General features: G+C 52.3%; 5 protein-coding genes across 5 annotated transcripts; 2 read left to right on the forward strand and 3 right to left on the reverse strand.

The window, feature by feature from the left end:
• Positions 1-623: 623 nt before the first annotated feature.
• Positions 624-3,876, reverse strand: BKCO1_37000179 (snf2 family domain-containing protein; the record flags this gene model as incomplete). The annotated part of the gene is made up of 11 exons (XM_020275062.1): positions 624-770; positions 830-980; positions 1,038-1,223; positions 1,276-2,116; positions 2,168-2,334; positions 2,397-2,430; positions 2,485-2,699; positions 2,752-2,856; positions 2,905-3,497; positions 3,552-3,679; positions 3,786-3,876. 11 exons carry the CDS (start codon positions 3,874-3,876, stop codon positions 624-626), a joined length of 2,658 nt encoding a protein of 885 aa, XP_020128813.1.
• Positions 3,877-4,467: 591 nt separating this feature from the next.
• Positions 4,468-8,552, forward strand: BKCO1_37000180 (zinc finger protein; the record flags this gene model as incomplete). The annotated part of the gene is made up of 7 exons (XM_020275064.1): positions 4,468-4,737; positions 4,793-4,816; positions 4,873-5,065; positions 5,122-6,084; positions 6,138-6,255; positions 6,300-6,563; positions 6,614-8,552. 7 exons carry the CDS (start codon positions 4,468-4,470, stop codon positions 8,550-8,552), a joined length of 3,771 nt encoding a protein of 1,256 aa, XP_020128863.1.
• Positions 8,553-9,619: 1,067 nt separating this feature from the next.
• Positions 9,620-10,627, reverse strand: BKCO1_37000181 (short-chain dehydrogenase reductase family; the record flags this gene model as incomplete). The annotated part of the gene is made up of 3 exons (XM_020275065.1): positions 9,620-9,679; positions 9,742-10,094; positions 10,186-10,627. The coding sequence occupies 3 exons, from the start codon at positions 10,625-10,627 to the stop codon at positions 9,620-9,622; spliced, it is 855 nt and encodes a 284-aa protein (XP_020128862.1).
• Positions 10,628-12,303: 1,676 nt separating this feature from the next.
• Positions 12,304-13,005, forward strand: BKCO1_37000182 (carbohydrate-binding module family 63 protein; the record flags this gene model as incomplete). Its single annotated transcript, XM_020275066.1, has 1 exon — positions 12,304-13,005. The coding sequence occupies one exon, from the start codon at positions 12,304-12,306 to the stop codon at positions 13,003-13,005; it is 702 nt and encodes a 233-aa protein (XP_020128861.1).
• Positions 13,006-13,480: 475 nt separating this feature from the next.
• BKCO1_37000183 (meiotically up-regulated protein) lies at positions 13,481-15,130 on the reverse strand (the record flags this gene model as incomplete). The annotated part of the gene is made up of 1 exon (XM_020275067.1): positions 13,481-15,130. One exon carries the CDS (start codon positions 15,128-15,130, stop codon positions 13,481-13,483), a length of 1,650 nt encoding a protein of 549 aa, XP_020128860.1.
• Between the last annotated feature and the right edge of the window lie 636 nt (positions 15,131-15,766).

Below are 15,766 nucleotides of genomic sequence, written 5' to 3' on the forward strand. Positions count from 1 at the left end.
GGACACAATCCACTACCTCATTGACGAAAGAACCTCCTCGCCGCCGCCTGCACCTTGCCACGTGTCATCGCTGCTTCTCGACCACACAAAGCCTACAAAATGTCTAGATGGATTAGAGGACCGAGTTGGAGAGGGATTCAAGGCGCATGGATAAAGCGTGAGGGAGTAAGAGTCGCGCTGCCCGATTTACCGAACGACAGCGTCGGGTCCTGGATCCGTCCGTCGGCTTCGTGTGCCAGACCAGAGCACCGCCCCACTTTGTCGTGGAGCAACCAGTGACGGACGGCTCGTTGCAGGCTTTGGTAGGTATGTGGATACCGGCCTGCCTCGAGACCACACCGCAGTTGGTCGCTGTCACCCGCGAGGAATCGAGGAATTTTTCAGCTGAAGGCCGGCGTGGATCCATAATGCGTAGATTGCCCGGTCTATGTCAGCTGTCTTGCACGTGGTCGTCATGGGGAGCGCGTGAGGTGGTCGAGCTGGGGTGTTGCGTTCGAAAAGAGGTCATGAGTAGGAGATGGACTCAGATTAGAAAGATGCGTATCACCTAGTCTCTAGGGCGGAGATGGATACCCAACCGACATGGAGATAGAACATGTGATTACCTGTCTCCAGCTAGACTTTCAAGTCATCTCGACATCAGGAGGCATCTCCGTATTGAACACCATCTTCGCGACTAGCTTCAGTTTCCCACCAGCTCCCTCCTCCTTTTCCGCATCCCAACCAATGCTCGCCATCTGCGCCTTCCTTGTCTGAGTGTTTTCCATGTACTACGTTCCACCAAATTGAGTGAGCGACATTCTGTATGCTGCAACTAGTTGTCTCTTACCTCCTCAACTGTGTTTTTCATGATATACCTGACCACCGTGACACGATTCTTTTGACCGAGCCGAACGGCACGGCCGATGGCCTGGCTCTCAATCGAGGGATTCCACTGTGGCTCAAAGATATGGATGCGGCTCGCTGCCGTTAAGTTCAAGCTAGGAACAGGAGATTCAGCGCTGAGTGGGGTAGGTATGCACATGTAATTGACTCACCCTGCGGATCCGGTTCCGAATGTCATGAGCAAGATCGTACAATTCGGGTCGGACTGGAATTTGTCAAGTGACATCTTTCTTTCGGCGATTGTCATGGAGCCTTGCACAACGCAGTGGTCGATCTTCCTCGTTCGGAGGAGGGAAGAGATTACTGAAATCGTGTCTCTCCATGCGGTGAAAACGATGCTGAATGGAAATGTCAAAATCACACAACAGGGACATTCGATAGGAGACTCACCCTTTCTCCGATTGCTTATATTGGGAGATGTCGTGGTACAAGGCAACAAGCTTCGTGTTGTACGAGTTGCCTTCGCTAAGGGCTGGAGATGTCTGTTGATCGACACTATCCAGCCTTAGATCAAGCTGTTGCGTCGGAGCTCTGCAAATCGGACACTGCAACCCGCTATCGGTATGATTCAGCTGAGTCTGGCGGATGCATACAGAGCAAAGGAGGTGTGAACAAGCAGCGAGGACGCCAGAGTCCGAGTCCTCTGTATCGTCAATTGTTTGAAGCTCCCTCGAGCAACTTGCACAAGCTACTTCTCCGGCTTGTTGCATATAGCTGAGCATGTCTTCGGCAGCCTGAGTTGCAGAACCCGACATTCGAAGGAGTGAAGAGCCGTTGTTGCAGAACCGTCGGAGTCGGAGGATGGCTTGGCAGAGACCCAGTTGTGAGTTTCCTTTTCTATTCCCACTGACGACCTCATCCATTTCTTTCTTGTAGGAAATCGCCACCTGGTTGTATGCGTCGCGCTCCGCTTCTGTGAAATCAAGACGCCGTGAGTAGATCGTAGGCTCCGGAACGGTAAGCAGTTCGGTCGTTCTTCGTAGACAAACACTTTTCAGCAGTGACCGAAGCCGCACTACCCCACGGGTATCGTTCTGTTCGATGGGCCTAGATATGTAGTTGTTGAAGCTGGAAGCATTGTCTAGGTAAGGAACCTTTAAAAAGCGGATCAGGGCGGACAGATCATCGAGACGGTTCTGAATCGGGGTGCCAGTCAGGCACCAACGGTGTTGGGCCTGTAGAGCCGAGGCTGCACAGAATCGTTTTGTTTGCTGGCCGCAAATGTAGTGTGCTGATGGAAGTTTGAGTCATATTGCACTCTACTGGTCATTGTAACACTCACCCTCATCAAGAACAACGCGGAACCATGCCACCTGATAAAGAGGACTGTCCCCTCGGACAAAGTCGGCGGATACGGTTTCGTAGGTTGTAAGCACCACGTTCTTGTCCAACACTGCCTTCTGATCCCTCGGACGACGGGGACCGTGATATTTCAGGTACTGGAATGTACTAGAAGCACAATGTCTGATTTTGTAAGTCATGATGATCCAATGTGTATCGAGAGGTCTTACTCTTTTATTTCCGATGCCCAATTTTGGAGAATCACTGCGTGTCATCAGTCAAATGGTGAAACATCATAGCTGGTGAAGGAATACCTACAAGCAGAGGGGACAATGACCAACGTCGCCTTCGTCTTCATTTGCATTGGATCGCCAGTGAGACCCTTTGAAAAATGTTTTGCCGATTCAGCAGTGATGCCTATGGCTGCCAACATGGAGAGCGTCTTCCCCAGGCCCATTTCGTCCGCAACAATGCCTCCGAAATTTTCCTTTGGCGGGTGTTGCTTCTTGATGTCGAGCACGGTATGACGATAGCTAAATCGGACCGCGTCAGGCAGGGTATCATGATAGAATATGGTTCTCATACCAAGGTTGCCGGGGACTGCCCTCGTAAGGCTTCCAGAGAGAAAAGGCCGACGGGGTTATTTTTGCTTCCCGTTGGATAATAAAGCTCACCGCTCCTTTTTGATGTCTTCAATGGTCAGAAATATGAGATTCATATCAATGGCAAAACACTTACTCGTGAAGTTTGGTCGTAACCATTCGTTCATCCACTGCGGTAGGCGCCAGGTCTTCACTCTGGTCAAGGCAGCCTAGGACTGCCTGAATATCAAGTTTACCAGCATTCAGGTCGGCCAGTCTCGGTGCGGCCGGTATTGCAGAATCAAGAGACGATTCCTGGATACCTGGAAGGTATATGACATGCGGGTTCTGATATGCTGTACCGGGGAGAAGCACAGAGGGAGGCTGCAAGAACAGTCCTGCTCTTGACAAGACCCGACCTACCTCATCACCACTCTCGAGTGGCCCACTGACATTGACTTCAATATCGACGACAGTGTTCTTGGCAGTCCTTTTCGCAGCTCTAATCTGTGCAGCCCAGTACTGGACGGTGACGTAGGCTTCGTAGCGGATGGCTCCCATGCCATCAAGGGCTTGCAGAGCATCCGCCGTCCTCTGGTTCAAAACGGCAAGATCGAGCCCATTCGAGTCTTGCAAGAGATGGTTCTTTTTATGGGTAAGCCTCAATTGCATCCAGCCGTCGGTAGCAGGAATGCATGCCTCCTCGAGCGCTTTTTCATCCTTAAGCATGCGGACTTTGACTTCGCAAAGCTGGCTATGTCAGCGAGGTGTATGTACCGGTATGATGGATTTAGAGGGTTTTACCGTTCCAAAACAGTAGTATCGGCCGTCTCGGCGTAAGGCAGAAGGTTGGATAGGAGTGTTAGGCTGGGCAGAATCGGCACCGCTATCGGAGATTGGTGTGATCGGATAAGCTTCGTGGGCCACATTGGCTGGAGGCAATTAGCTATCACGAAAACGCCGATGACACGGCTAGCTCACAGATCGAGGCTACTTTGCTCACGTGTGCAAGATGTGGTGAGGGACCCACAGACGTACGAGGCTGAAGCTGGTCGGGAGGGGATAACAGTCTCGCTCGCTTAGAGGCTTGTTGATTCGGAAAAAGATTCTGCCTTTTGGCGGTGGACATGATGACTCGAAGCGTTTGGGATCGGTAAACTTTGACGGGCTTATTATGTTAATGAGAGAAAGGGATGCAGAATCGATTAGAATGATGACTGAAGGCCATGCGGGTTTGAGAATGAGGCGCAATCAGGGCGCAGCAAGGCTGAGTCGCATCTGTACCTCGCACAGCCCCCGCTTTCAGCTGGGTATCGGTCAGACCGTCTGGCGCAGTAAGCGGACTTACCGCGTCACGTGTACGAGTTAGATGTCTATGCAAAGTTGGCAGATACCAGCTAAAGGAGAATTCAGTGATGTTTCCACGGTTCTCTTTCCTTCCTATATTAAGTTTGCTCTTATTCTATCGTTATGCGGTGGTTGTGTGAGTGGCTTTTGACTTATGGCTGTACTCGAACACGTCACTCTTGCATTGCCACCCTGTCGTGTAACGATCTCGTCGTTGGTGGGATTCTTGCGGAGTGGGGATGCGACGATCCCCCAAGGCAGAAATAGCGAGGCTGAGCACTTCACGCGCTGTTTCCAGCGTTCAGCGGCTCTCAGTCTTTAACAACACTACTCCGCATGTGGGATCACTGCAAGCGCCTCGCAATTCAGAATCATGGCGGCTGCACCTCTTCCGCTGACCCCCCGCTTCCGACAGCGCCTGGATGAGTTCAAGCATGACCTGAGCCCAGACCAAAGGGAGAACTTCAAATTCACGACTCTGGACGAGCTCAAAAAACTCGTTCATGACATACAGGAAGAACAAATGAAATCTCGACGACTGACTAACCTGAGGCGGCTCGCACCGTTTCTCGAAGCGATGGATCAGTTTGACAAGGTTGTTCAAATCTTCCTGAACGCTACAGACCTGCTTGCCTTCATTTGGGTACGTATCATAAGTCGCACTTAAGTCATCACTATTGTTAAGTAATCATTTCCAGGGACCGGTGAGGTTTCTTTTGCTGGTACGTGTTCCAAGACCTATCATTGGATAACGCGCTCCTGACGCACACTCCAATAGGCAACACAAACCTACCACGATGCTTTCAATGCACTATTGGATGCGTACGTGGACATTGGAGAGAGCATCCCACTCCTTGCTCAGTACGAGCAGGTATTCCAAGACAGATCTCAGATGCATTTGGTGTTGGAGTTCGTCTACACCGACGTCATGGACTTCCATGCTTCTGCGATCAAGTACTTCAAGAGCGCGGGTACGTTACTAATGATTCATAAAGCAATCCACGATGGATAGCTAACCGCTTCGAAGTTTGGAAACAATTGTTCCACGCCACGTGGAAAACATTTCGTACCAAATTTGAGCCTACATTAAACAATCTCCGCCGCCATAAGTCACTGCTCGAAACTCAGTCAAACTTGCTCTATCTCCAACAGTATCAGTTGGATAGACAGAAGACTCAGATAGAATTCGAGAAGATTGAGCAGCAATCCGAGCAGAACCGTAGAATGGCCATCAACAACTGGCTTTCTCCCGCTGACAGCGAGTCCGACTATCGAGCGGCAGCATCTGCCCGACTTGACAACCCGAACAGTTGTTTATGGATTCTGCAGGATGGACAGATGAAGCGTTGGCTGGATCCAAAATACCCACTGCAGCCACTGCTGTGGGTCAACGGAAAGCCCGGCGCTGGTAAAACTGTGCTCGCCTCTCTTATCATACAGGAGTGCAGAAAGGCCTCGCACGGACACACCATGTTCTTTTTTCACAAGCATGGCGAGGAGAAACGGAACAGCCTCTTGGCAATACTACGCGGCATTTTGTCACAGGCCGCACGGGTGAAGCCCTTGCTCATTCCATATCTCTTCGAGGAAGCAGCAAAGTCTGGTTCAAGCATATTGGAGGACGTGGAACTCGCCAAGTCTCTGACTGAAGTCTCTTTGGCCGCGTTCGACTCCATGTTCATCATTCTTGACGGTCTGGATGAGTGTCCGATGCCTGCCAAGAAGCCAATTACCACATTCTTCCAATCCCTCGTTAGGGACTCACACCAACAAAATTATGGTGCAATCCGCTGTTGCTTCTTTAGTCAGCAGGACAATGATATTGGTGATCTGCTGAAGAAAGTTCCCTCTGTCACCATCACCGGCAAGCAAAACAGCAAGGATATCCAGTCCTTCTGCCGTATCAAAGCTCAAAGCATTCAAGAAGAGCTGGAGTACCCGGCAGAAAAGACGCTACGAATGGTAGATAAAGTGTCATCACGAGCAGATGGTAAGCGTCGTGAGATATCCCGACCACCGCCGTCAAACTAACAATATTGCTAGGAATGTTCGTATTTGTAGTTTTGATCATGAAATACTTGGAAGAACAAACGTCCTGGAAGGACCTGGAAAGGGAGGTTGAGGAAATACCCCTTGACTTGCACGGAGTGTTTGTGGCCCTGTACGATGCTTTATTGAGATTGCATTGATTGACGAATCCCGTAGATACGAACGGATTGCCAAGCGCGTTCTCTACGATGCTGCACCTGCGGAGCGTACAGCAGCACGCATGCTCCTTGGATGGGTTCTTACGGCTGTTAGGCCCCTCAAATGGCATGAGGTTCAAGGAGCAATAGCCTACGACCAATCAAACCATTCGTTTGACCTGCAGGGTTCCAAGCTACGAAAAGGGCCAAAAAGACTTTGCGGTTCGCTCGTCGAATTGTTCGATGATGGCGAAATTCGCCTTGTGCACTTGTCAGCAAAGCTGTATGTATTCTGACATTCTGTATACACGGCAAAAGTGCTGACTAGATCAGGTACCTTGAGAGAAATGAGATCTGTGGCCCCGAGGAGGAATTAAAGCTGCTGTGTCGCTGCTTGAACTATCTCCGTCTTCCGGCATTTGACCAAAGCCTCCAAGAGGAAAACGCTCGAAGGTACATCCTGGACGGGCACTACGCATTCATGGATTATGCCCTCCCAAATTGGACGGTCCATCTCAGCAACATCCTGCGTCGTCGGCAGCTTGAGCAGAATAAATCATTTGAGGAGGTCGCAAATTCTCTCCGAGCCTTTCTCAAACGCCAAAATGTGACCAAACATGGATCACTTCAAGAAAAGGCAGTGAGGAAGCTTACCGTCCCTTTTAAAGATGAGAGCTTCTTCAACGAGCTTGTACAGACCATCTGCGTGTCAGAGAATCTCAGCTTCGACGAAACCCATGAAATTGCCTTTTCCAACAGTTGCGCCTACCCTGTTAGTCAAGTATTTCTCGTGAGAAGACTCCTCGAGGATTTCGCTTCCAGCCCTACGAGAAGATCACAAATTCAGGAGATACACGGGTCCAAACCTTTCAAGTGCCCAGAATTACGCTGCAAATTCTTCGCCGAAGGGTTCTCAAACATTCAGGAGCGGCAAAACCATGTGAACGAGCATCGGAGGCCATATCAGTGCAGCTATTCTGGTTGCGTTCTTGAATTTATTGGTTACGCAACCGAGCAGCAACTACGGAGGCATGAGGCGGGAGCGCATTTCCAAAGGCCTGAGGCTTCGATCTTTCCTCATCATGGAACCCCTTCCTCCTCTGAAGTGTGTAGGGAAATTCAATGCGGCAACGAAGAAGTCTTTGAGATGTGGATAGACCAGTTCGAAAACGAGATTCCCAAACACGAAATATGGCAGAATGGCAAATCCAGGGGTCCTCTTTGGGCTGCAATGTCATCTGGGAACATCGCCATCTTGCAAAAAATCCTGGACTACCTTTCATATCTCCTAGTGCGTCCTGGAGGAGATAAAGACGGGCTAGGGGCAACAAATCTGGTCGAAGACGCCTTTAGAACCCGTAAAGCCGATGTTGTGGACGCCATCTTCTCTCGTGCTGAGAACCTCAAGGACACCAATATCTTCCAGCTCTTCAGCAGGGCTACTGAGCTAGGTCTGGATGAATCGGCTATCAAGTTCCTGGAACACAAGCACTGCATGGTTAACGCATCCGAAGGCACTTCATCCTTCTGCGGAGAATACCTTCACCATGCAGTTCGGTTTGGCCGGATTCTCATAACCAGAGCCTTGGTGCTCACCAAAGGTGTCGATCCAAACAGCACAGCTCTACTGCGAGATGATACAGCTCTGCATACGGCGGCTCTATTCAACCAAATTGAAGCTGGAAAGTGGTTGGTAGAGTTCTGTAAATGCAAAAAACAAATCGCAAATTGGACAGGAGAGACGCCATGGCAGGTAGCCTACGACATAGGAAACCTCGATTTTCTCGAAGCCATATCTCTGGACACTACATCAGAAGCCGAAGATGGCGACGAAGACTCAATTTTGGCAACGAGGTTGCTCAAGGCTGCTCGTTACGGCGACCTTCTCACGGTGCAGACAATCATCAAGCTGCCGAACGCACCAATCAACCCACCCGGAAGCGGGCCAACACCATTGCACCTTGCAATAGCTGGGCATCATACAGCTGTGGTAGATGCACTACTTGAAACGGGTACGGCGAGTGTGGATCGATCTACGGGGAGGAGCCGTGATGCGAACCTTAACCTCAAGACAGATCGAGCCATTTATGAATCTGTAATGCAACATGATACTTCTTTGTTTCGTCGGTTACTCAACTACTCAGAGGATTCCAGAAACGAGTATTTCAGGTATTTCGTGCGGTGGAACGGTAGCACAGAGATGCTCGAACTTGTCGGCGCTCACATCAGAGCTAGATCCAACAGGCCCTGTAAGGTTATTGGTTCAAGATAGACAATATGAATCGTATCAGAGTCAGAACAGAGACGAATCGTTATCGATTCATCCTTACGTTCCTCTGGCATTCTTATAGCTAGCTAGTTCTATGTCATGTGCGTGATTGACTAGCCTTGCTTTCCTATGCTTGGCATTGAGCTTCAATGGGTCCCAGTGTCTGTCGGTGAGGCTAGCGGTCCGTCTCTTGACAGGCCCCGGGATCTATGACTGGCTTACAGAGCCAAGAATTTGGGAAATGGCCATCCGCTTCAGCTCTTTTCTTACATTATGGTGAGGATAGCATATCACGGAGTTTCTAACTCTGTGAGCTGGGCTTCTTGTCGAACTTGAATCGGAAGATGTGTAGCATTGAGAACTCCCTCTCTATAACAGTTCATGTATCACGGTCCAATTACCCTCCAGTAAAGGATCAATGTGCGGAGATCGTCGGACTGGTAGTGCACTAATATATAACACAACCTGATTGACCTCTGCTCGATGCTCGTGATACACCGCTTCAGCAACCCCGCTTGGCAGTCTCAGAGAGACGACGGAAAGTGGATCAAGATTGCAGTGCGGAAAAGGATCACTTGGGATAGTGGGAAGTCTGCGCTAAGCGCTTGATTGGCGCTTGTGGAAGCTTGAGTTTGATTCTACGAATGGATCCCCATGTCGCAATTTTAGAATTATCTTGGTGCTTTGTTCCAATAATACACGTGTAAGGGATGATAACCATCAATAAAGCATCACATAATCCCACCGAGAGAAGATCGACCTACGCGAATAACTGGTGGACGAGATATGCGGCTGATGACAGAGCTTGGTCTGTGGAAATTTCATTTCTTCGAGTTTTGCAAGAAAAATAGAGACGGTAAGCGAACATAGTCCTTCCCAATTTTTGAGAGTGAACAAGTAGGGAAGCAATGAGTGCTACCAGGATAAACGATAAGACGGGGCTAAATCAGAAAGCACACGCCATGCAGCACTAGTCTCTGGGGATAGCAGTGGACGACAGCCTAGGCAATAATAAACAGCATCTCAATTCCAACATTTCAGAGTCCCCAGACCTGAAGCACCCCACGGCGCTACAACTGCTTCGGCTTCCCCACTTTATCGAGACCCGTGCCCCGCCAAGAAAACCATTCCTGCCCAGCACCGAGTCGAATTAGCATTTGCCAAGAACCGAGAAGAGAAGACAACAACTCACAAACAGCCAGGCCGGCGACCACGCCGCCAGCACCCGCACCAGAGTCGACATGCACCCGCGATACACCTTCCCATCCTTGCCGCCCAGGAAATCGCTCACCAGCGCCCGCGAATACTCCTCGAGCGTGCTGTGGTTCTTCTCGATGTCGGCGCCGGCAGCGCGCGCCGCGATCTCCTTCTCGGCAGGGCGGTAGAGCGAGCCTGCGGGCAGGCGCAGCGGCACGCCGTTGTTGAAGACCTTGCTCTCGACCGCGCCCGACACGACGGTGATGACGCGGACGCCGAAGGGCTGCAGCTCGAGGCGCAGCGTCTCGCCGAGTGTCTGCAGCGCGGATTTGGACGCGGCGTAGAAGCCTGGCGCGACGCGTAGGCATCAGCGCGGGGAGAGAGAGAGAGAGACGTGCGGAGTGTAACGCCAACTGCTGCTACGACTACTACTACTCACCGTAGTACGGGGCGTACATGATGCCGGCGATGGACGAGATGTTCGCCACACAGCCCTTCGCCTCGACGACGAGCGGGGCAAAGGCCTGGGTCAGGCTCACGACGCCCCACAGGTTGACGTCGAAGAGGGCTTTCGCGCGGGCGACGTCGCCGTCGAGGACGGGGGTGACGTACAGGGCGCCGGCGTTGTTGACGAGGTAGTCGAGGGTGCCGCCGGTGTGGGCCTTGACGGCGGCGACGGCGGCGGCGATGGACGGCGGCGAGGACACGTCGAGGGCGAGGAGGGTCATGTCGGGCTCGTCTTGCAGGGCGGACATCTTGGAGGGGTCGCGGGCGGTGGCGAAGACGTGGAGGCCGCGGGATTGGAACTCTTGGGCGAGGGCGAAGCCGATGCCGCCGGCGCTGCAGCCGGTGATGAGGACTGTTTTCTTGGGGGAGGACATGGTGGGATTATTGGGGAAGCGGAGTTGACGGAGAGTGTGAGAGTTGGGTGGTTATAATGCGTGCGGTGAAGGATGCAGGACGGAGGATGGAGGATGACGCATGTCAGATCAGATCTCACACATGTTTCCTATCTGGAACCAGCGGGGTGGATCGGTGTTACCCGAATAGTAAAGCCCTAAATTCCATGGCGGTGACTCATCATCAGCAATGCCCGGCAAAGTGCTGGCGCCAGATGAGCTTATTTGAACGTCAATGGAGACGAATGTTTAGATAGAGGACTGAAGTTGGCTCGGGCGACAGAGGTCACGTGGACTCGTTCAAGTTGCGATTGTGCAGGGGTGGTCGGACACATGGTGGCGAAGGTTGTCGGCTTTTTTTATACATAGGTAGTAGGGGAAGCAGTGCGAAGCGCGCTACTCGAAAAAAAGCTTACAGGCTGATATCAATTTAAATTTAGCGCATCCTGTCCTCCCACTAGGTGCCGAGGTAAGCGTTGGTAGCGAAGGCTTGGCCGGATGCGAGTCAAAGGCACCGTTTTAGCGCCACTGGGTGAGTCGTGCGCTGAGCCGGATTACCCAACGCGGCAAGTTTAGCCTTTTAGCCCGTCTGGATCGCCGCTCGGGGACCCTGGAAACTCCTTTGGGCAGGATAAACGCGTGCATCGCTCGCGTAGAGATGAATCCGAGATGCAAACCATTGGTCGCTGCGCATCGCTTGAAAGCTTGCAGCACGTGTCTAACCATGTCCGCGAGACGACGGCACCACGGCCATCCGTGCAGACGAGCCTCGGTTGGAGATGCGGAACTCTCGACTGACCCCAAACCGTCACTGGCCTTTGTGGCACCATTTTGACAATGTTATGCGGCCGAGATTGCATCTCCTGGACACGGTTGGTGGCGAGAGCAGGCTGATAGTCGAAGCTGTCTTTTTCATTTGCACGCCAGATGAACTCTAGAGGCTGCATCTATACTGCGGGCGCGGTGCTGTGTTCCTGGACCAGCCCGGCGACACAAAAAGAAACGATCAGGCTTGCCGTCAGCAGATGTGGCGGAAGGTGGCCTATAAGAGCGACGTCATGGCTGGTGGTTTGCAACGCCGGCAGTTCGGGACAGCCACCGGCGTTTCAACCCTCGTTCCACGCTTCAACAACAACCCCTCGAGCCCCCAATCAGCCCACGTGGCGCTCGTTCGAGTCCCGGAAACACGCGGCACCGACGCGTTTTCCCTGTGCTTTCCCTGCCCATCCGCTCCCGCCAACCAGCCATGGCCCGCCAACCGCCCCCACCTACCCGCCCTCCCGCTGCGCGACTCAACACCAAACGCCCTGTCGTCGTCGCTCTTGCGCAGATCATCTCCACTCGGTTGCACACGGCTCCACTGGCAATCAAAGCATGACAAGCTACCGTCACGTCGCGAGTCCCGGTCCAGACCATCAGCCACCCCGCTTCCTGCCTGCGCTTCCACGCCCGCCACCTGCGCCCACGGCTCATCACGCCAGGAACCATGCAATCTCCTACAGCCCGCTTCACTACAAAACCGCCCGACCCCTCTATCGAACATTATCATCATCCTCAGTCACACCCTCCACCTCACTCTCCCTCATCCACTCTTTTCTCCGCCAGCTGACTGGCTTCCGTTCTCTTCAGAACCGACTCGACCACTCTTTATCACCACCATGAAGTTCACCACCACCCTCGCCGGCGCCTTCGCCGCCCTCTTCACCTCCACCCTCGCCACCCCCATCCCCGGCACCTCGCCCAACCCGCTCGCCCGCCGCGCCAACTCGGGCGAAGCCACCTTCTACGGCGGCAACGTCTCGGGCGGCATGTGCTCCTTCACCGGCTACACCATCCCGTCCGGCATCTACGGCACCGCCCTCTCCGACGCCAACTGGGACACGGCCGGCAACTGCGGCGCCTGCGTCAAGGTCACCCGCCCCTCGTCGGGCAAGTCGCTGACCGCCATGGTCGTCGACCAGTGCCCGGGCTGCGGCACCAACCACCTCGACCTCTTCCAGGACGGCTTCATGCTGCTCGGCACCGCCTCCGAGGGCATCATCGACGTGTCGTGGGATTTTGTGAAATGCGGCATCACCACGCCGATTACGCTCAAGAACAAGGAGGGCACCAGCGCGTATTGGTTCAGCATGCAGGTCGTCAATTCGAATGAGAGGGTCAAGAGTCTGCAGGTCAGCACTGATGGCGGCAGCACGTGGAAGGATACCACGAGGAAGGAGTATAATTTCTTTGAGAACCAGTCCGGCTTTGGGACCGATACCGTGGCCGTGAAGGTTACCGGCGTGAGTGGCAAGACCATTATAACGAAGGATGTGAAGGTCAGTGGCGGTGTGACCAAGGTTGCGGCGTCGAATTTCTGAGCGCTTGTCGGCTGAAGGCGTTGCGGATGCTGTTGTGGTGAAGTGACTGTATGTCATTTTGCAGAGATTATGCGGACGCTGTTGCCTCCGCTCTCCACGTTTACTTTACAGAGCTAAAAATCAATTATTTTGTAGAATCAGTTCGAGTTGCCATGTTAATCTTTCACTGTGGTAAATGCATGTTTTAGACAGTATAAAACCCCCGCTTGTTGACTACCACTCCTTTTCTTCCTTTTTACTGACATGAATGTGCACGCAACAGCTCACTTCCGAAGCATTGCCGCTTTTATCAGCTGACTCGCTTTCGAAAACGCGTTATATACACCAACTATCTGTCCCACTTGTCTCCGTACAGTACGACCATTCAAGCAATAGAAACGATGCCATGTGGATTTTAGCTACATCACAACACAGCCCAATTACCCGTAACCTTGGTGTTCTAGAGAAAGCATCATCCCCCTTATGTCGTTCAACTTCAGACCTGCTGCGTCCATCGGATGTGTCTCTTGAGCAGTTGTCTGAACGTCTCCTCTTGACAAGAGTTCTCATTCGACTTGATGCCCTCAACCTTGGCTTTCCAGTGATCCTTCAACAAGTAGTGTTTATAAGGTCTCCTTTCCATCCACACCACCCACGCATCAACGACTTCTCGTGCAACAGCTGGTGAGCACCGAAACCACTCTCGATCTTCATGGCCTATGCATTGAAAGGGTTCCTTGAACGGTTTGAGATGACATTGCGCGAGCCTCTCCACACGCGTGGCATTCTCCACGCCTGTGAGAAAATGGAGTACCTCCAAATGCTCTAGCTTGCAACGGTATTTGATCTCTCTCACCCGTTTCCCCGGCGATTTTCTCTTGGTCATCCCGATTTTGACGAGACCAGGGCGACACGTGGACTGCATGATGTATACACTCCTAGTCTTCTTGGGAGCCAGCTCCTTCCGCAAAAGATGGCAGAGACTCGACTCGAGTTGCCTCATCGTCTTGTCAGGCAAGACTAGGCTGGTATTGTCTTGTTTTACATCTGGGAAACCAAGTTGGACGGGCTTGGCGTGCTTGTTTTTTTCCGCTGCGCCCGTGTTGATTCCCAGGGCGCTGAAGCTTTCCACCAGATCCTGCTCGAGGGATTTTGGGCTGGATCTGCTTTTTCTTGGGGCCGGGGAAGCTTGTTTGGAGCTGTGACTAGGGCGAGCGGGCGAATCCTGGCTCAGAGATGGCGTCGAAAGCCTCGGGCTCTGGACTGAGAATGGTGAAAGTACCCCAGAAGGAACTTCGTCGTCGTCCAATGACTCCTCATCGCTCACCACTGATTCGGAACCTAACCATGTGTTTTCTTCCTCTTCTTCCGTGGAGCTGTGGTCTGATTCAGAATCATCATCCAAACCAAGCTCGGTCAAAGTGTCAGAACAAATGGTTGTCCGCCACTGACTGTGGTAAAGGTCCAACCAAAACCAGTGAAAGTGATTTTGGCAGAGCAAACAACCGATGAGATTGGGAAGCTTGTTCAGGGGCTCGTCTTCGTAGCTTTCATCCTGTTCGACATCATCGCCATCCAGAAAACTACTGTCTATTTCCTCGTTCTCGGAATCTTCCTCGAAATGATCCTCTCCGCGCATAGTGCTGAGGATACGGCGAGCCTTGGCCAGCTTGTACCGAGTAATTTTGCTGTTGCACGGTTCCGTTTTTCTGTCATTCGCGATACACCAAAATTGATGCCTATCGTCCAACAGTCGTCGTGCAGTGGAAAAATCAACCAATTCGATGAAACGAGACGACGAGGACGGCGATACGTCGTGGGCGCACCCCTTTCCGCGTTGCAGCCCATAATTGAAATCTGCACTTTCGAGTGCGTTAACCAGAGGATGCAAGTGCTTGTTTCGTGTTCTGTGCGGCCCACAAAGAAAACGCTGTGCGAGGTAGATCGTATCTGTCGGATCCAAGACTTCATCTAGTAGTTTCGCTTTGAGGAAGCTGTTTCGGCGCGCCTCAGCCTCTTTCACCCGAGTCCTGAAGGACGTCCTGCATCGGTGGTCGGCGTTGTCTTGAATGGCGTGGCATCTGAGTTCGTCGCCATAGTCCAAATTTCGTACAAGATCGACGATGGTGGCTAATGGAGAAGCCATTTAGGCCTGAATTCTTTTTGTCGAAATACTGTCGTGGGGTGGGCAAACAGATCTTGAAATGAAGATGAAGAACGAGACACTGAAGTTTTGGAATATGCAGGTGGCTATCTTAAATGATCGCCCGTATTCCCTCATATCGGCAGAAAGGGGAGGCTGCTGCCTCAGATCCCCTGTCGTGAACCCTTGTCGGCCCCCAACTTTGTGCAGATCTTTGGGGCGAAGTGCTGTGCCGCAATCCGTCACGGGGCACAGTCCTGATAGCACAAACGCGACATTAGCTCACACAGTCGCCCACCATTTTCAGACTATGTGAAGGTTCCCGAGCCTGAGAGACTAGCGCGTCATAGGGGAATGCGACGAACATCAAAGTCAACGTCAGTGAAGCTTCAAGATGTTGGCGCCGTAAGCGCGATGCCCCACAAACCGTCTCTTCCTGAAGCCACTAATCCCGAGTGGCCGGCTGTGCCGCGTCCCACTAGCCCCCTGAGTTCAGACACGGTTTGATGGATCATCCATCTGCTATGCCATAGTTGAAACGCCGCACTAGGCCAATCCAATGGATGGAGAAATTTTTCCCCGTCTATCTTCCACTCTTTCGCTTCCATTCCCCTGAACCAGTACAGCCCCCTTCTGGAG

This window comes from Diplodia corticola (genome assembly GCF_001883845.1).
Source record: "Diplodia corticola strain CBS 112549 chromosome Unknown scaffold37, whole genome shotgun sequence".
Taxonomy (NCBI): Eukaryota; Fungi; Ascomycota; class Dothideomycetes; order Botryosphaeriales; family Botryosphaeriaceae; genus Diplodia; species Diplodia corticola.